Below are 19379 nucleotides of genomic sequence, written 5' to 3'. Positions count from 1 at the left end.
ACACCCTCTTCAGTTACCATCCCCCCAAGAGGCCAAAAAGGAACCAGGGTGAATGAATAGAAAGGGGAACTCGAGACACAATGCCTACCTGTCCTCCCTCCCTCTCTTCCTCCTGCTAACTCCCCTGTGACACCCCTTCTTTTCCTCTTTTTTTTTTTTTGCTGGCAGAAACTGTCTGACTCCTGCAACTCCTTTCACACGGGCAGATGGCTCGATTGGGAGTTTCTCCAGCCCAGACTTAAATCAAAATCAAACCCCAAATCCTCCATCTTCTCTGTACTAATATCTTTGTTTTTTTTCAAATTTCACTCATAACAGACGCCTTGTTTGTCTGCCAGTTTCTGTAAATCATAGAAAGCAGGCTTCCCCTTTTTCACATCTTGTTTCTCTCTTACAAAAACGTTCGCTTCCACGTGCCAAAACATCTCTCTGAATCCAAGCTCATTTGAAGACAAAAAGGAGATGGATGCTTGAGTTGTCTTTTTTTTAAGCAGATATAACTTAAGCACATTGCACATCATTAGTGAGGGTGAGGTTCTGAGTGAGGTGAGTGTGTTTACAGCTGCGAGCTAAAGTTGTAACACATGCTGTTGAGTAGCTCCCGGTTTTAGTGTTCAGAGCATCGGTTATAATTGGTTCATAGTGTGCAGAATGTTTGCCATTACGATGACACAATCTGACTCCGAAAGAGTGCGTATTACACTGGGAACTAAGGAAATAAAAGAATAGCTTTTAGGACATTTTGAAGGCTTTTAAGATTAGAAGCAAGGATGTAGGACATCACGGCCATGGCAGCTTAACTTTTAATTTGAGATCAAGCTAAGGCAAGATGCTTGATATGATGTTGGGCTGGGGAATCCAAAGTTCCCATATCACCTTTCAGTTTTAAATTAGAACCATGTGACCATAACCTCTTGTGGGCAAAGGATTTGCTCCCCATCGGCAACTGAAAGGAACCTCTTTCTTTTCTCTGCCCGGGTCTTCCACAGCACTTTGTCATGTAAAGAGGCCCTTATCTGGCTCTGGTTGGGGGTAAAGAGGCTGGAGAAAACTAGCAGGCTGGATCCCTGGGGCCAACAGAGATCGACGCATGGTAAATAAGTGACTGTGATTGACGGGTCCTTTTGAGCAGAGTGGCTCAGACCCGCCCACTGATGGGCCTCCGGGAGGTCAACTCTGACCCCTTCCGGCCACCTGCTTGCCCCCGACCCTTGACATTTAGCTGGACTTATACGTGGACCGCATGTGGCCTTCAATAACAAATTAGGTGGTTATTTTTCTACCAGGCTTTTACTTCTCCAACATATACATTTAACATAATATAGCATATTCAATATTTTTAAATGTGTTTTACCTTTCCCCCCTATTCTGTCCTTTGAACCTAACACTCCGATCCATCTCAGTGAATGTTTCAGCAAATTACTTCTCATTTAGCCCGGGTACCCCAACTTGTGTGCTGCAATTTCTGTCATGTCTTGTGGCTTTCTGCTCTGCTCTGCTCTTGGAGCGTTACATTTGTTTCGCTTCATCTCGTAAATGACTGGCCAACAATGACAATTTAATGGACGACACGAGGGCTGGGAAGTGTAGCGATTTCTCAAGGCCTGATTTAATTTCCCTCATTTTGCCTAAATTGGACTGTAGTGTTGGTAAATAAACACAATGCATCTGGACTGCAATAAAGACAGTGAAGTGACAAGAGGGTGTGTGGCAAAGAGGTTGCGATGTAAAGGTTGCTTTTTCCATTCCTCCGTGAACGGTTGTAGATTTATTACAGAGTGCTAGCTTAGCCTTTGGAAAGGTGCAGTAAATATAAAGGTTTAAGGTGTTTTGTGGTGTGAAAATATGTGTATGATTATGTCCCCCCCCCCCCCCTCTTACTGTTCATATTAGAGATTCATTGTAGTTTGCAGTCTCATTTAACTTTACTGGCTGTGACTGAAAATGTTGGCAAGATGGTAGTTATTTTTGGCCTGGGTCCAATTATCCCACTCCCTGAATATTGCCACTCTTTTGAGATTTTGCACACAAGTGACAGCTGCCTTTTCCATAAGGCTCATAACTAAGAAGACATAACTTGGTCTTTGTTGCCAATAAAAAACAAAACACCTAATTGATATGAAACAGGGATAGGGGAGGCCACAAAGCAGCCATTTTGTTGAAAAAACACTTGGGCCGTTTCTCAATGTCGTGAGTATACCTGCTGCAGAGCCACTATTTCAAGTATACTACGTCATCGAGTGCCGCCGAATGCTGGGCATTTAACATGCATTTAAACACACCTTCGGCGGCACTCGATGACGTAGTATACTTGAAATAGTGGCTCTGCAGCAGGTTTACTCGACATTGAGAAACGGCCTTGGTCTGTGTATATCAAGCCCCCAGGAAGTGCGCCGGACTCTGAGGAAAATATTCGTTGTGGCCAAACGGCGGTAATACACTTCCGTATCAGTTGCCAGGCCCGGAAAGACTTTTTCCCATTGACTAACATTGGGAAAGAGACATCTGTAAATCGTTGGATAATTATTTTAAAACTAAATAAACTACCCAATATGAACATTTGTATAGCCCTTATTAAAAACATTCGGTCCTCAAGTTGTAAAATGTGCTAATAACGTTAGAGTTATTTCCCTCTGCATTATGAACGCGGATCTAACCCACGGGACTGCGCCGCCCGGCATGTTCATGTGATGTGTTCAGTACTACATGAGTTTTACCTTTACTCATGGATAAGAACGGATTATATGATTATATGAATACTTTCGTGACGTTTCGCTCTCTCAAAAGTTGTGCCATTTTGTCTTCATGCACCAATGAGCAACTCTCATAGGAATGAACGAGGCCCCGCCTCCCACGCTGTATCCAGTTCTTATTATACATCCATGGTGTATATGCTGTTAAATGGTGAAGTGCTGCATGTTGAAGAAACCCCCTTAGCTCTGCAGGAGAGCATCATGTCTGACATATGTTCACTGGGACTCCTGTTGATCACAATTAATGCCAGCACATGTAGGTTTGGGATTATAATGGTGGCGTTTCAGCGTGTGTGTCAGTGTGTTAAATGTTTTTACTTGAATTTAAAATAAATGGCATGTAAATACTGTGAGATTTAGGGCAGGGTGAGAAACTGCATGCACCTCCCCTCACATTCCTTCAAGTGTGAGCCAGATGAAACAATAGAGATTTATCACACACACACACACACACACACACACACACACACACACACACACACACACACACACACACACACACCCACCCCTCCCTCCCTCCCTCTGCTCGCTTCTCTTTGATATTGAATCACCTCAATGACCAGGAGAGGCAACAAAGTAATAACAGGCCTTAACTATTGACCCATCCCCGAGCTCCCACATAGCTCCTTTCAGAGCAGATCTGCTGACGTGAGCTCCCCACCAAGCCTCTGTATGCGCATGGAGTCTCATTTCCATAAGGAAAATAGTTCAATTGACTCTGAGCCAGAGGGTAATTATTTTCGTTGTTAAATTGGGTAATTAACTTGTCACCCAAGTGATATTTGTGGCTTGTTCATACCAGTTTTGATTCACCCCCCACCCTGTTAAGCAATGGAAAAATGCAAAACAATTGTGTTGTGTGTGAAATAATAGATATGTTGCCTAATAATTGCTTTGTTGGAATTGTCTCATTTGTCTGGCAAGATATTGGAAAAATTGCACAGCATTGCCATCAGAAATGTTTCAAATCTAATGTACCCATTATTTTCAATTAAAACTTGGCAAATGTTTGAAAGCCTTCCTTCTCGGGAATGAAGTATTAAAGGCAGGTTATAAATGTATTCCTGTTTGTTGCAGTTAAAGAGGATGACATGTAAGAGGTACCGTTTCCCGGCTTATGGGTTTTGACTCGGATTGTTTCTTTGATGTATGCCACATTTGAAGGCATATAATTAGCAACCCACGATTGTCCATTCAGACGAGCACCCTCAGACAGGCACACACAGATACCATGTTTCGGTTCACCAGAAGCAGCTGCTGGGAGAAAGGATTTATATGCACCTCTTGGCCCTGACTATGTGTGTATGTGTAAATAATGGTACACGGTCTGCCAGTAATGATCCAGACAAGCACTTGTATAGTGTGAGCTTTTAAGTCCTTCAGAGACAGTCTTGTGTGTCTGTGTGTGTGTACAGTGTAGAAAGAGTGCTGTGTTGTGACATGCTTGTTAGTGAGATTGTCAGCCAGAGAGAGACTTGACCTTACATGGTTTGTACAAGGTTCTCTGTTGTTGCTGTCATCAGCCACAGTCCTACTAGTGGAAAATTGGTCTCAGAAATCCTAGTATAGATATTTCTGTTGTATTACATTAATGTTATCACTGGTGTGAGATGTCAGACTAAGAGGCGCTATCTGTATCTGAACATTTTACTCATAAGTCTCATCGTTTATCAATTTAATGTCAGCTTAATTATTTTTCGAACAAATACCAGCGCTATCGAAAAGGAGGATCTTGTTAATGGCAGTAGTTTCTTAAAGCATACCATTGTGTAGAAGCATCTGCATTGAAAATCATCATTTCCACATACCTCTCAGATAGAAAGCCATTCAGAGGATTTAGTCAAACCATTTTTCAGTTGTGGAGAAAGGTGTATTATTCTCAAGTAGAGAGCATAGCCTGAGAGTCTGAAGGTGTAGGAGTTGCTATGTTCCTTTCAAAGGTTATCTGCAGGCCTGGGTTTTGCAATGTGTTTTCAGGTGGGATTTAGGAGGGCTAGCTGATATCTTGTCATGTTTTCATCTCGGTGCTGTTCGGTTTGTTTATGGTCTGGATCCTCATGTCATCTACCACTGCAAGCAGCTGCATGTAGACTCTCATACACACGCAAACACACACCCTGGGCATGTGTGCACAGTTGCATACACAAAGTCAGACTCAACCTCAAGTGATTGACTTACAAGTATTCACACTCATCAGGGCCAACAGAGGACATCTCAGGTCACATAGTTACTGACACACACACACACACACACACACACACACACACACACACACACACACACACACACACACACACACACACACACACACACACACACACACACACACACGGCTGCTGAGCCTTCATCCTGGCTAGTTGTTGCCCGTGTGCCCCCCCAGCCGGCTGCCAACAGGCGGGTTAATATTGCCACCAGCTGCAGAGGGGGTGATGCTAACCAATGCCAAGCGGCACCCGGCCCAGAGTGGCCACACAGGAGCCAGTGTGCTGCTCCCCTCTTCTCTTCCCCAACTCCTTTTCATGACACTGTTTATTTTCCTGTTTACACTGCTCCTTTTTCTGTTCTGCTTCTATTCAAAGTACAATTTAAATATAAAATGTCACTGTGTGTGCGTACGTAAAAGGAGAAGTGTAAACGCATGGATCCAGGCCATCCTAGGGCGGTCATCCGTCTCAATGAACAACACTGGACAGTGCATTGGCTATGTGCACGTGGGACAGAAAGATGTGCAGCGTAGGCAGCAGTAATGGAGTGGGGCATTATGGGCCCCACGGAAAGGCCGGCACTCAGTTTCTTTCTCATCATTCTTGCACCTTCTCTGAGTCTCTCTGTCTCACTAAGGCTCTTTTTGTTTCCCTACCGTGTAATATTTCCCATGTGTGTTTGTCTAAAACCACAATCTCCTGCTGTGTTATATGTTGCGACAGAGATGTGATATTCTGTTGCTGCTGGTGCATCAGTCTGGTGTGCTATCAAAGCTGCTGTTAGCAATGAAAATAAGGCACTGGCTTTTGTAGGCTTAACAGGTTAATGTCTTTGCATAGGGATCCTTTTGGGCGTCTCAGGGGTAAACATTACTCAGAGTTGCAGAGGAACCAGTGTACACACTCCCAACATTTCAACAACACAACATGTCAGTGGCCCTGTGTGTCGGACTGAGCGAAGAGAATGAGGCAGGGCCAACACTCATCATAACAAAGAACCAAAAGGCAAAAGCCCACAGATGGCCTATTTCCTAGTTCACATTTTAATATTCACATTTTCTTGGGTTTTATTGTGTTGCATTACTTTACATCAAATATCACTTTGAATTTAGCAATTCATAATGTTTCAATTAGCATAAAGCGACATCATTAGCACCAATAAAGAATTGCTTAACCCCCCCGCAATATTTTTATGACAAGGAAACACACACTTTGTATCACTTATGGTTTATTTTTAATATTATAACTTTCACATCCATGCTTGGTTCCTAAGAGTTTTACAGTCTTAAACGCCTGCCTTTATAAATTGTCACAATGCAGACATGGCGGTAGATACGTTTGGATAGAATTATGTGTGTATGGGAACGTTTTTGTTTTGTGCGTCTTGAGTGTTGAGGGGGTATGAAGAAGGAGGTTATATAGAGGCTACAAAAAGGTAATTCACAGGCCTGGCAAAGGCAACTACCCGAGCACACAAACACACACGGGTGCTTATCGATTGAAGACTCCTTTGCCCTCACATCAACAGACACCGTCGTTCAGTGTATCTAAAAATGATTGTGTTAAGACCGAACTCTCTTTGATTGGAAGCGAGGGGAGGAGGGCTCGGCAGACGAGAGAGAGGGAGGTGCAGAGGCCATCTGTTTTCTTTTCAGCAGCGATGCAGGCAGGATCTAGATTCTCAGTGACAACATTTCAGGCATCTGTACTGAGAGCAGAAGATGCTTCTGAAGTGGCTTCTTTTTTCACAAATGTGCTCATTTGTGTTCAGATTCTCAGTGACAACATTTCAGGCATCTGTACTGAGAGCAGAAGATGCTTCTGAAGTGGCTTCTTTTTTCACAAATGTGCTCATTTGTGTTCATCTAACTTGCGTCTCGCTATACACAGTAAATTAGCGCTTTATTTGTGTGGGCAATGCCAGCCTTTTTTCACACGCTCAATATCTTTTTATATCCTGGTTGTGGAAAGAGCGATTAATGGGTCTTTCTAGTAAAGCAGCTTGTCTGCGCTCTTGCAAAGTTCTGCAAGGGTAAATGAGTTTAAAGCCTCAGGCTATAAGTTGTTGTTGGTGTGTAAGTGTGACGGTGCTCGTGTGCTTCTTCCTGTCTGATTGTTAACAGCCTTACCTAACTGGATTCCAGATGTAATCCTACAGTCTCTCTGATGAGTCTGACTGTCCAAGGCTAACAGGGGGACTTTTAGACGTCCCCCTCAGGCGTTGCCCTCACACCAGCTTGCTTCCATGCAAATGGCATCTACCACTAGTAGCAGACAGATGCAGCATGAGCTGACCAGAGGCCTGTAGTTGTCTCTATATTCCTATAAGCCTACTAGCCTGCAGGCTGTTCCTGTCAGACAAGGCATGAGGCTAATGAGGTTACTCTGTTTCCTGTTTCTGCCTTCCTGTCCCCTCCTTGTGTTTGTGGGAGTGGGAGTGCTTCAGCTCTTTGGCACGATATGTCTACACACTGTAACCTAACTTGCATATGTTTTGAATTCAAACGTATTGTGTTTGCATGTGTGCACACGCACCCTCTCTCATTATGTATTCAGCACAGTATGTTGAGTCCAGTAGTATTTTCATATACATATCATGTGATGAAACTGTCACAATTATATTTTTTAAAACTCCTAGAAAAACAAGAGAATGTGTCGGGTGATGCTATATTTAAAGGCCAAATCTGGCAAGCTGTTTTTTATTTGAATCAAATCAATAGATTACATGCTTTTCAGCATGCCTATTATTGCCTTAAATTCAGTGTTTTTAGAAGTCCACCATAAGAAACTTGACCTTGTGTTTAAAAAAGGACCATTCTCCACTGCTTTAGCCTAAGGCAATTGGCAGGACAATATTTAATTTATTCATGATGTAGATGAATGTGTAAGAAAAATGTACTTGGCGAAACACACACGGTTTCATATTGTGACTTCTCATAAAGCTCTTCATCTAAAGATATAGGATCAAAATATACAAAAGTCCTGGGGTTTTAATAATCTCCAGAGACACATAGTGCTCGGTGTTATATAGCCTGGGTGACGATGACGAGCGCATTCCTTTTGAATTTATGAAATCTCAAGTAATAAACTATTGCTATGGATGATAGAAGTCATACCTAATTTTTTACACAGCTGGTGTGTGGAGGAGGGAAGGTTTGTAATGCAGCTCCATTAAGAGGGATCAGCAGCAGGGTCTTTCAAGGCTCCTGAGGGAATAGAAGGGAGATGAGGAGCCTTTTCTATTGCTACCATGATGAATGACAGCATGTTGGGGAGCGCCGTCCATCAGAAGTGTGTGTGTGTGTGTGTGTGTGTGTGTGTGTGTGTGTGTGTGTGTGTGTGTGTGTGTGTGTGTGTGTGTGTGTGTGTGTGTGTGTGTGTGTGTGTGTGTGTGTGTGTGTGTGTGTGTGTGTGTGTGTGTGTGTGTGTGTGTGTGTGTGTGTGTGTGTGTGTGTGTGTGTGTGTGTGTGTGTGTGTGTGTGTGTGTGTGTGTGTGTGTGTGTGTGTGTGTGTGTGTGTGTGTGTGTGTGTGTGTGTGTGTGTGTGTGTGTGTTGCAGGGGACCGAGTCAAACCTCTGGTCAACGGCAAGCAGTGAAAGTGATATTGTGACAGAGTTGCAGGGTAAGTGTGTTGAATGAGGCTGTTACTACTGAATGGGAGCTATTTGTTATGCAACCTCAGAGTATCAGCGCACACAAAGGTTTCCCAATACTCTATTTTAACACATTTCCACCACGAGACCTGTGTTCTAGTCTATTGTAAGACCAGATGTACCTCAGACCTATTTCTCAACTGTAAGCACTGCCAACAAAAAACGTAAGAATATGAGGACTATTCCTCAACTGAGCCCTAAAAACCATGGCAACAAGGCTGTGAAAGTGATATCATGCCATTACTTAAACATTTCCCTTTATGAGAGACTTTTAATATTCCCTCCACAACAATTCCACCATCCTTTCTTGGCTTTGTGGCAGCGAAGGAACAGAAAATGGTTGCTTTGAGAACTTTTTGAGGTAAAGGTCCTCTAGGGCTGTGTGGCGTGTAAAGCAGAGGCCGGAAACAAACCTTAAAAAACCCCTTCAACTTACTGTTAGATCATCTTTAAATACTGCTTTAACCTCGAGGGCAATGAACAAACCAGTTGTACTGATTTATCAAGGGTTTATACAGGGTTTCATTCAGCTGGTCATTTATTTGTGTAAAATTAAATCCTGAAAATGAACATGACGTATAAAACAAAACGATACATAGAATGTATAAGTTGGAGAATTGATCCAACATGTTGAAAGTTTGAGTTGGGTACAAGTTGTGTTTGGTTTTGTGTTTAGGGTTAAAGGTCAAAGAAGGGGTCAGTTGGTCAAATACTCAGTGTGGGTGGGCAGCTCTGTCAATTTAAACCCCTTTATTAGGCTGCCAGCTGGCCTCTTCTGTTCACACGCAGGCACACACAAACTGTGACATTGTCATTCAGTCAAAAATAAAGTTGGTCACAGTTCAAGTTGAAAGCTCTCTCCCTCTCTCTCTCGCTCTCTCTCGCTCTCTCTCTCTCTCTCTCTCTCTGCGTGCTCTACTTTCCACCTGCCTGATAGCGTTTTATGCTCGACAGGGCTGAATCGCGCTGACAGTCTGTCACTAATGTATGCTCGGATAGATTCAGACAGTGTGTGCGAATGCAGACAGATGATATGATTGACAGAGGAGCAGTGAAGGTTTGTGTGTCTGTTTGGTAGACGCCATCACAGCCGTGCTGCGAAGGCATTGTTCTGAGGGGAGAAACCTTCATCTGCTTTTAATGACGGCACAGGGAGAAAACGTGGAGCAAGAATATGGTCACACCCATTTAAAAGTATAGATCAGCTGATATTTAGAAGTTGAGTTCAATAGCATATCTTCTTCTGTAAAAATGGTGTTCCTTTCATCGCTCTCCTCTCCTGCAGATGTACGCTTTCTGGACCCTTTCCCTCAAACTGTTGGGGCTACCCCTACACGCCTAGTTTTAAAGGGAAGGCCCTGTGGCTGCACACGCATTCCTATGCAGTGAGCTTGTGGTGTAATGAGGTGATTATATATGGGGCCTCTCGTCCCCGGCAACCCCAAAACCTTGTTCCATTCGCCCATTCTCTGAGCCCCGAGCTGAGCTAAGCATCCGGTCCACTTGAGGCCACAAGGGACAGGAAGACCAGGATGTAGTTAGGATTGGAATGTGAGTTTTGTGAGCAAACACGTGCTGCGTAGTTGAGGAAGATGGCCTCGTTTTTTAGCCACTGCCTCAGTTGTTACCAATTCGTGCTGACTGTGGAACTGCTTGTCACATTCAATTAGTGCCAGGGTGCTTTTTTGGGAAACGGTAGCCATCATTGACATCAGAAGCAGACAGTGGGCTCAGAAATACCTGCACTGCTAGTTTCCAAATTTCAAATCAATTTGGAAATGAGTCACCTCTTCTTAAAAATGTTCTTATTTGCATATTTCATTCACAAGATTTCTTTGAAGAGCCCTTCATTGATGTGTCATAATCGAGAAGACTTTAGAACGTTTTTTTGATCTGATTGGCTTTAACCCTAGGAAAGGTTACACTGATGTATTTAGATATCAGATCATTGTAATCCCAGTCATCTGCACCCCTTGTGAACCCTGAGCAGTCATATTCTTCTAGTCATCTGGGGCCCATGTGTCGGTGAAACGAGAATGTGCCGAAAGGAAGAAAAGAAGGTGAGGTAAAGACTCTCCTGACTACTGGATACAATAACCCAAGCTTTGTTAAAATAACATTTCTCTCCCATTGATCCATCCATCCGTCTCTGCGTCCTTCCTCCTAAAGGGAAAAGTGTGTTACAATAACAGATTTTGGGCCGGTTTTGTAGAGCAGATCTCAGCTGGCGCGTGGCCCACATTCCTCTGCCATGACATCCGTACAGTCTGCAGCCGCACTGCTATTTATAGATCGGCTAGTGAGAACGCACACACACAGATATGTACGTATAAGCAGATTCCTAAGTGTGTGAATGTTTACATGCATGCACATCGAAGGATGCCTACCAACATAGTGACTTATATTATCTTTTTTTGCCTTGGTGTCTGTGCATATATATTACTTTATAAGAGTTTGATAAAAATGTAAATTTAACAACCTAGAAACTGATTTATTTAAGTTTGAAATCTGTGTTTCCATCTCTCCTTTACAGTTTAAGAATTTTACGATTTTGCTGCAGAGCTGATGTTAGGCTTTCTATCATACTTAAACACACAGAGCAACACAACACAGAAGCTCTGTGAAAGCAGAATAAGAAATCTCACTAACATTTAATGAATTTGTTGAAGTCCCGCTTAATTTATGGTGCACGGGTAGTCTTAAAGTCTGGTTGTCAATCATTGTCTTGCCACAAAAAAAGGAGTTAGAACTTCTTTCCTAATCATTTCAAACACTAAAACAGAGTTGCTGTTTTAGATTGTTATAGTGAGTTTATTATTTCAGAATTTAAAATGGACACACTGTAGTCTCCCCCATCTTCCTTCCCTCCATCACCCTACCCTCCTTTCCTTGTATCTAACACTGCATCCAGTTTTACACAAAGCCAATGCAATCCACTAGTTTCCTCATCAACTATCAGAGTTATTGGATTTCCCTGCTGTGGGGAGAGGATTGTTGAGTAAGCCCAGGGTTATGAAGTGGAACCAGCTCCACTTTTCACCCAGTTAGATGAACAGATACAGAGGCAGTGATAAATTCATACCGCTCAGACTTTTTGCATAGACAAGCTTTTTTAACATTCGTTTCTTTTTTTATTCCAGTTTAACTTCAGCTTGTGTTGGTTGTTGTTGAAAAAACTTCAGCTGCTAGGGAATTTATTCACTGCGTCATTTAAATGTCTTAACTTTCAATATAATCTTGCAACAAAAGTTAATGATTAAAAGAAGTAGGAAACACATGCTCTACTTTATTGAATAATAAAAGTCAAGGGAAATCATTTAAATGTTACAATAATTAAACCCTGCATCTCGTGTGTGTGTTTAGTGTTGGTTTCTCCCCTTGGATTCCATCTTTACAGACATTTTATTGGATACAATGTGAAAAGAAGCCCAGCAGGAAAGGTATTACGTTGGTACACATCCAAGCAGTGTCTGGTTAATCACAGTACGTTTGTTTGTGACGGAGAGAATCCCCATGGATGATTAAAGGGTGTGTATCTGTGTGGTTTTGCAGGTTGGATTAGCTGCTTACTCCACATCAGTTTGGGTGGGGTTGCTGGGTGACGGTAGGCACGAGGCGTTCCTGATGCCTCTCTTGGTTACACACACACACACACACACACACACACACACACACACACACACACACACACACACACACACACACACACACACACACACACACACACACACACACACACACACACACACACACACACACACACACACACACACACACACACACACTTGCCAGTGCAGACAGAAAAGGTCCCTGCGCTCATTAGTGGGATTCCAGCGGCCTGATGGGAGCTGGTTGGGGTGTAGATGTGTGTGTCAGTGCCAGGTAGCGCTCAGCTGGCACTGCTCTGTGTGAGAGCTGTCTCTAAAGCGCTCTGGCAATTCCTCAGAAACACAATCTCACACACGGCCATGTGTGGCCCAGAATCTAAGATGCAAAACAATTTGATCTTATTGCTCATTTAAGGAAAATGTTTGCCCTCCTCTGTCATGCTACACTTCCCCTCTGGCAGGCAGTGGTAATGTCCTGAAGGGATTTTGCATGCCTTTCCTGTCCCATCACTTTTTATTTCCCACCTGGAAAGCAAACACAAGAGCAGGCTTTTGAGGGCCAGAGCAGCACCTCTGCCTGAACCATATGGCAAACTACCTCTAAGGTCAGAAATGGTTCACTTAGAGTTAAGCAAAGTTCACAAAAACATGTAACTGATGATCTGAAAGTATGCAGACCTACTAGTGAGCCTTCAGACTGCAGCTGCTGTAATGGAGCAGAGCTTTAACATCACGTTCTTCCCCCAGCTGATGAAAAGTCAGTCAGCATTTCTTTCCTTTTTTTCCTTTTTTAGACCTTGTTGCTATGTGTACACAGTGCAGGAAATATCTGTGGCACGCTGCCAACAACTGTGAGGAAACCATAGAGAGAGAGAGAAAAATAAACCCTTTAACTTTAGATACATTTTTGGGAAGAATAATGTTCCTCTTCGCAGTACAGCTGTGTGACATGCTTGTGTGTCCGGTATAGATATGGATACCATAGAAGCTGTATATGTCAGTGTTTGTGACCCTGAGGTACCATTAATGCTGTGTGTGTGTGTGTGTGTGTGTGTGTGTGTCAGTGTACATTTGGCCTTGTGACACACCACGGAAGGAGAGCCAGTGAGCTGTCTAGGTAATTGGTGCTTACCTGGCAGGCTTCTGCACACATGCTCGTGCACCCACACAGAATGGATTAGATTATGTGTGGGTGCATTAAATACAGGAAAAAGTGGCATAATTTAATACTTGCACTTCCTTTCTGGCTTGTGTGTGTGTGTACGTGCACGCTCATGTGTGACAGTGTAATGAGGGGCTGCACACAAAACACACCCTATCAACCTCTGTCAGGGGCGGCAAACCATCGGGGCACTGAACAGTCTGCCTGTGTGTCTCTGTGTGTGTGTGTACTGTATGCAGGGATACGTGGCTGTCACCCATCAGCTCCATCATGTGCAGACACCCAGCTTTTAATCTTGCCCCCCCCCCCCCTCTCTTTTAGCTCTGCTGAGAACCTATCCCCAAGGTCCCTGAGCAGACCTGGGAAATCAAAAAATGTTTGCATAGCTTCTTTTATCTGATGAAGAGGCAGAGAAAAAAGGATTAACAAACAACATGTTTTCAGTCTTGTCAATGTTGTCAAAAAATATGAAGATTGAATGAGGTCGTATCATTTTCGTTTTAATTACAGGAAGTTTTCAATGACATGAAGATGATAAACCATACTTACTCATTTCTAAGTTGTTTTTCACTTCACACCTGTGGCTTTTGATGCCAATCCAAACAGGTTTTAAAGTATGGAAAAATACTCTACTACATGGTTTCCTTCACAAAAAACTCTGGAAAATGGGCATGTTTCAAACTTTCAGAGTCAAGTTGCATCAGACATGCTGTCAAAAATGTCAATTCTAACTCTCTTCGACCCTGACAAGTCTGCTCTGTGCTGGATGTTTTATATCTATTTTCCAAATATGTGTGTAGTAGACTTTTTTTCTGACGTTTCAAATCAAGCCTGCCCGGGATACGACTGAATCCATCTCACATTACTCAAGGTGGAGATGCCTTTGCACCTCCCTAAAATCTGAGGAATTCAAAACTAAGTTTTTGTGAGAAACTCGGCACAGATACAACAAGTACGTATAGTCAAGGTTATTCATTTTAGGAAACATAAACATAAGAAAAACACTTTTGTTTAAAAAAGGGATCTTTCGCCTTTCTTGAATTATCCGCAGTGACAAGGCTATAAGCTATCGCATTAGGTTTATAAGCAATACATGAACTGTCAGTTTACCGGTTTTTAAAATAGAATATGTAACCGCTCAGAAATGTCATCTTGCTGTAAGGTCATGTGTGTGTTTACTTCAAAGTGTTCAGGCAAATGTGGGCACACCCTGTTGTGAAGCTGCTAATATTAGCAGTGTGTTGTCAGCAATGATCAGAAGGCATAATTTATCTATCATAACATCTCTGGTATCTTGTGTGTTTGGGTGTGTGTGTGAATCGAGTAGGCTAGACGCTGAAATGCAGCACTCAAAGGAAGACATTTATGAGCGGTAGTCATTTCAGTAGCATTTTATTCACTGGCGGTGGGAGGATGCATAACATTAGGATGACATTACCTTAGACCACAGTCATCTGGAGTCAGTTTTTTGAGCGCACTCGTTTTCAATGGAACACTATAAACATTATCTTGTTATCACTGCAGCGATAAAACATCTTGGAGTTGTTATTTCCTTGTGAGGTGGAGATTTGTAATATACCCTGCGCTGATGTCACTGCACTATCCGCCAGCCACTCGCCCGAGCCAACACTAATGACCTGAGTCAACTGCGTGATCAGAACGCGCTCCCACACACGTTGCCTTCCACGTCCGCTCTCTTGAATTACTATTGACTCACAGAAGGAAATGTGCTAGCTAAGATGAGCTGACAGGATCAGAAACGTGTTTAACTCAAATAATTAGCATACATTAGCTCGTTGAGCAAAGAGAGATAGTGTTTTCTTTCCCCAAACCTTACAGCTAAGATCCACCCGCCCAATGGCTTGACTAGAGAAAAGCTATTTCTAGTTTCCATTATTTATTAATACGGCTTTGTTGTTGCTCATGTACTAATCTCATTTCCTTTAGTCATTAGCGTTGTTCGACATCAAACACAGCTGCTAGAGCAATGAGTGTAGCGGAGAGGGGGCGGGGGGAGAGGAGTATGGTTATTGCTGTTGGACACTCACTAAAGACCCTTTTTTAAAAATGCTTGTTGCTGTAGAATAATTTCCTATTAAGCTGTTTAAATGTGCAATGGGACAATAGTGTTTTGAATAAATTGCTGCTTTGATGTGCTTTACATTCTGCTGTCATGTGTTTGTTTAGATTGAAAGTGACTTGGGAGAAAAAAACAGCCGTGTGTGTGTGTGTGTGTGTGTGTGTGTGTGTGTTCTGTTGACCTCTTTGACAATAACGTCTTCTGTCTCAGTCTCGCTGGGAGAGATTAGCAACACATGAACTCGCAGTCCCATGATGCTTTTTTCATTCGCTTCCTACCTATTCATCACCATAACACTCTCCTATCATGGCATTGTGGGGAGATGCAGTCCTTTGCGCATTGTTATGCAAATGCATCGCCCTGTGTCGAGCTGCAAGCTAATGCTATGTTATGCTAATGTTGTGTCATGCTAATGTCACGATACAGCGAGAAACGGAGGGGAAGGATGCAACCGAGACAATATGAAAGGAGGAATCCCCATTTAAAGAAAAACGTTGTTGGCTGTTTCCCTTCAACAACGCAGTCATAACTTTTAAAATGAATTCATGTGTGGAAAATAAACAGTCTGTATTTAAATCCGCTTGTTAGGTTTTGTTTCGTCTTGGACAACTGGCCTGTAAGTCACACTTTTATAGGCATGCCGTTGTCACACATAAACAAAGGCAAAAGCTTAGCATTAACAAACTGTCTAACTTTGGAACATTATATTTTTTTCGGTTGTTCTTTGTCTGACTGCCAAATCGGATTTTATTTTACAATAACGTGATCATTCCGAACAGTTTTTGGGCCAAGAACACATTTCCTACAAGTGCAAAAAGAACGTTATTAAGAAAATTGGTGAAAGAAGCCCTAGTCTCAATACAATAGTTTGTACTGACCCTTCTTCTCTCTCTGGATGTTTCTGCAGGATGACAGTGATGGGATCCCGTGGTCGGAGGAGCGGGTTATGCGAAAGGTGCTATACCTCTCCCTAAAGGAGTTTAGGAGTGCACAGAAACGGCAGCTGGATGGCCACGGAGCCCCAAACTCCAATGGTAAGTTCATATTGTCCTTAATGCATGGTAACAGTACCGCTGTGTATGTGTGTTCGGACACCTGATATATCAGATGTGTATATTTGTAAATGCCTTCTTTGCCATGGTATTATACTTTTTTTGAGAAATCAATGCGACATGGCCAATAAAAAGAAATAAAGTAAATTGATAAATACAATAGAATATTTGTAACAAAAGTTTAATAGGGAGTTAAATTCGATCATATCCAGCAAGGCAAATACATTTAAATAAAAGTAATTTGATCTCTTGCAGTGTACTGTAAACAGTCTTGCAATAATTAAGGGGTGTCTTGTAATGTGGGCATTTTAAATGTTGAAAACGTTTTCTTTGTTTTGGTGAAATGAAAGCACAGAAACTGCTGTTCTAGCATTTTGCACAGTTAATGTCAGGGTTGCCAATTTTGTCTGGCTTGGCTGACATTGGCGTCTCAGCCTCGCTCTTCATTGGTTTAATTGAAGGCGACAGTTGTATTGGGGCTGTTTGTAAGTGGAGGTCTAAGCATGTTTACTTTGACCACAGAACCTGATTTCACTTAACATAGAGAAAGTCCAGTGAGAGCAGATGATCAAGGTCTCTGATTTTCCTTTTGTTGTGCTCAGTGGCACCGAGCGGCAGTCTTTCACTCTGCTGGTTCAGTGTCACATCCTCAAAGGAACCCTTGAACTGAAAGTATTTCCCACTAGTTCTGTTGGTTACACATTTAAACAGAGGACCTCAACAATGCCCTCTCAAAAGAAAGACTGTAGAAGTGTTGTTAATCTGTTCCAGCTTGCACTTTTACACGAATTTTCACATGGACAGATGAATACTTAAAGTTGCTTAGTTAGACATCAATCCAATTCCATCTACTACAGTAACAGTAAGGGATTTTGCATTTAGGACATTTAGGCTAAAACAACATTAGATTAGTGAGAGCACTGGGTATGAACATCATTTTTATGAACCAAGCTGCTACCATGTCTTTGTTTGACCCTGGTGCTCCATCACACAAAAAAGCCTGTGTACGCCAACAACGGAGATTTTGAACTTCACACGTGCCTCAGAGCTATTCTCAGCTGACATAACACAACCTAGAAAAGGAAAGAAAGGAAACGGGAGGAAAAAAGAGCCTCTGAAAGTTCACGCCCAGCAGAGAAGCCAGTCAGTCATCCAGCAGACAGACGGGAGAGAGGGAAGTCTCTTTTGAAATGTAGCTTATCTTTTATACCTAGCGTTAGTTTTTCTTCCCTGTTTTTTCCCTTATTATATATTTCCTCACACCTTCCTTTCTCCTCTCTCTGTCTGTGCCCCTCCCCTCCCTGTAGCTAGTGTATCTCTGTGTCTGTCTGGCATCTCATAGCTGCCACTCCAGAGCTCCTCAGGGCCTTTTAAGCCGCCCCCGCGGGTAGCTGACCTTATCGCCTGAATAAAAATGACTCATTAGAAAGCGTTGGCGGCCCGTGGTGCCGGGGGTAACGACAGCAGCCCGCGCTGACACAAAAGGGAGCCCAGCTGAATAGACGGGCCCTGCTGTTTAGAGCACTATGGGTTAGCAAGGCTTTGGAGGTTGTACGAGCCGCACAGTTTCCCCTCTCACATTGACGTTGCGGTGAAACTGTCAGCCATTTGGAAGATCACACTCAGCGTGCGTTACATCCTGAATGGGCAGCCCCTGCTGTTTTAGAGGACTGTGGGTTAGAGAGCCTGGCTTATGTTAAGGCCAGACATGTGCCACTGTTTTCTGTCTCCATTTTGCAGTGTGATCATGCATGTACTTGATCCATTAATATGTTGTAGAGAAGATGATGGATTGGAGATGACTGTTATATCTAACCGATTAGTCAGTCAATGCTTACTTGATTGGCAGAACAATTCATAATTAATAGGCAAAATGTCAAACATCTTCAGCTTGTCAAATTTGTGCTGTTTGATATTGTTATGAATGTGATTTTTTTGTTGTGCGTTTTAGACTGTTGATAGGAAACCATACACAATTTTTAAGGCATTGCCTTGGGCTCTGGGAAATTAACATTTTCACAATTTTATAGAAATATAAAATTTTACTAAAAAAATTATAAATTATTTTGCTGATTATTATCTTAATAACTTAATTAACCTGCAAATATTCACACTTGAGTACAATACAGTTGTTGCTATTCTTGGTTAAACAGTGGTTGGTCTGTTTTTTCCCCAGAATTGGGTAATTTTTGTATTATTATAATAGAAAACCTATTAATAGAAAACCTATTAATAATGCAACTTGTTTTGTATTAAACTGCTAATCATTACAGCTCTTATTTAAAGAATATATATATATATTTTTTTAAAACATTGTTTGTCTATATACCGCATCTGGTCCACATTGATGCATTTTTCCAGTGTATTGATATATTTTCTAGATAACCATCCAACATCTGGGGAAATATGTGTCATCTGATGGAAGGTGATAACAGATATACCTACTTTAAGCAGCATTTGTCTTCCTCCCAAGGCATCTGTCTCCATCTTTGTCCTCCCCACATACCTCCATCCATCCCCAGTCTCAGACTCTGTCTCTCTCCTCCTCTTTTCTCTCCGTCACTGTGTGGCAGCAGTGGCAGCAGTGGCTATCTGTTTTATAGGGGGTGTGGCAGTCTGTCAGTCGGGCTGCGTGTGTGTGTCCCACCCAGCCTTCTCCCTGACATAGCCAGCAATCATTGCCATCTCCCCGGGCCACTTTGCCTCTCACTGTTGGCAGCCGTCCATCTCTGTGTCCATCACACTTCCTGCTTTTTCCCTCTCTCTGCCTGCATTATTAAACAAATGACATTATGCCCTTCTGTGTCCCGGTTCCTGCCCTTCTCCCACTCCATCACAGCCTCATTCTTCCTCTCCCTTTTCTCCTC

The 19379-nt window shown here is 42.6% G+C and overlaps 1 protein-coding gene across 1 annotated transcript in view; it reads left to right on the top strand.

Moving 5' to 3' along the window:
- Window positions 1-19379, top strand: part of jarid2b (jumonji and AT-rich interaction domain containing 2b) — a 96223-nt gene that overhangs the window by 30383 nt on the left and 46461 nt on the right. Inside the window, exon 2 of the mRNA XM_079655317.1 lies at window positions 16368-16543. Within this exon, the coding sequence (XP_079511443.1) occupies window positions 16368-16543 (176 nt within the window). The remainder of the gene's footprint in view (window positions 1-16367; window positions 16544-19379) is intronic.

The sequence above is a fragment of the Notothenia rossii genome (assembly GCF_949606895.1).
Source record: "Notothenia rossii genome assembly, chromosome: 10".
Lineage (NCBI taxonomy): Eukaryota > Metazoa > Chordata > Actinopteri > Perciformes > Nototheniidae > Notothenia > Notothenia rossii.
Note: the sequence above shows the minus strand (reverse complement) of the source record. Positions and strands in the feature narration are given on the sequence as shown.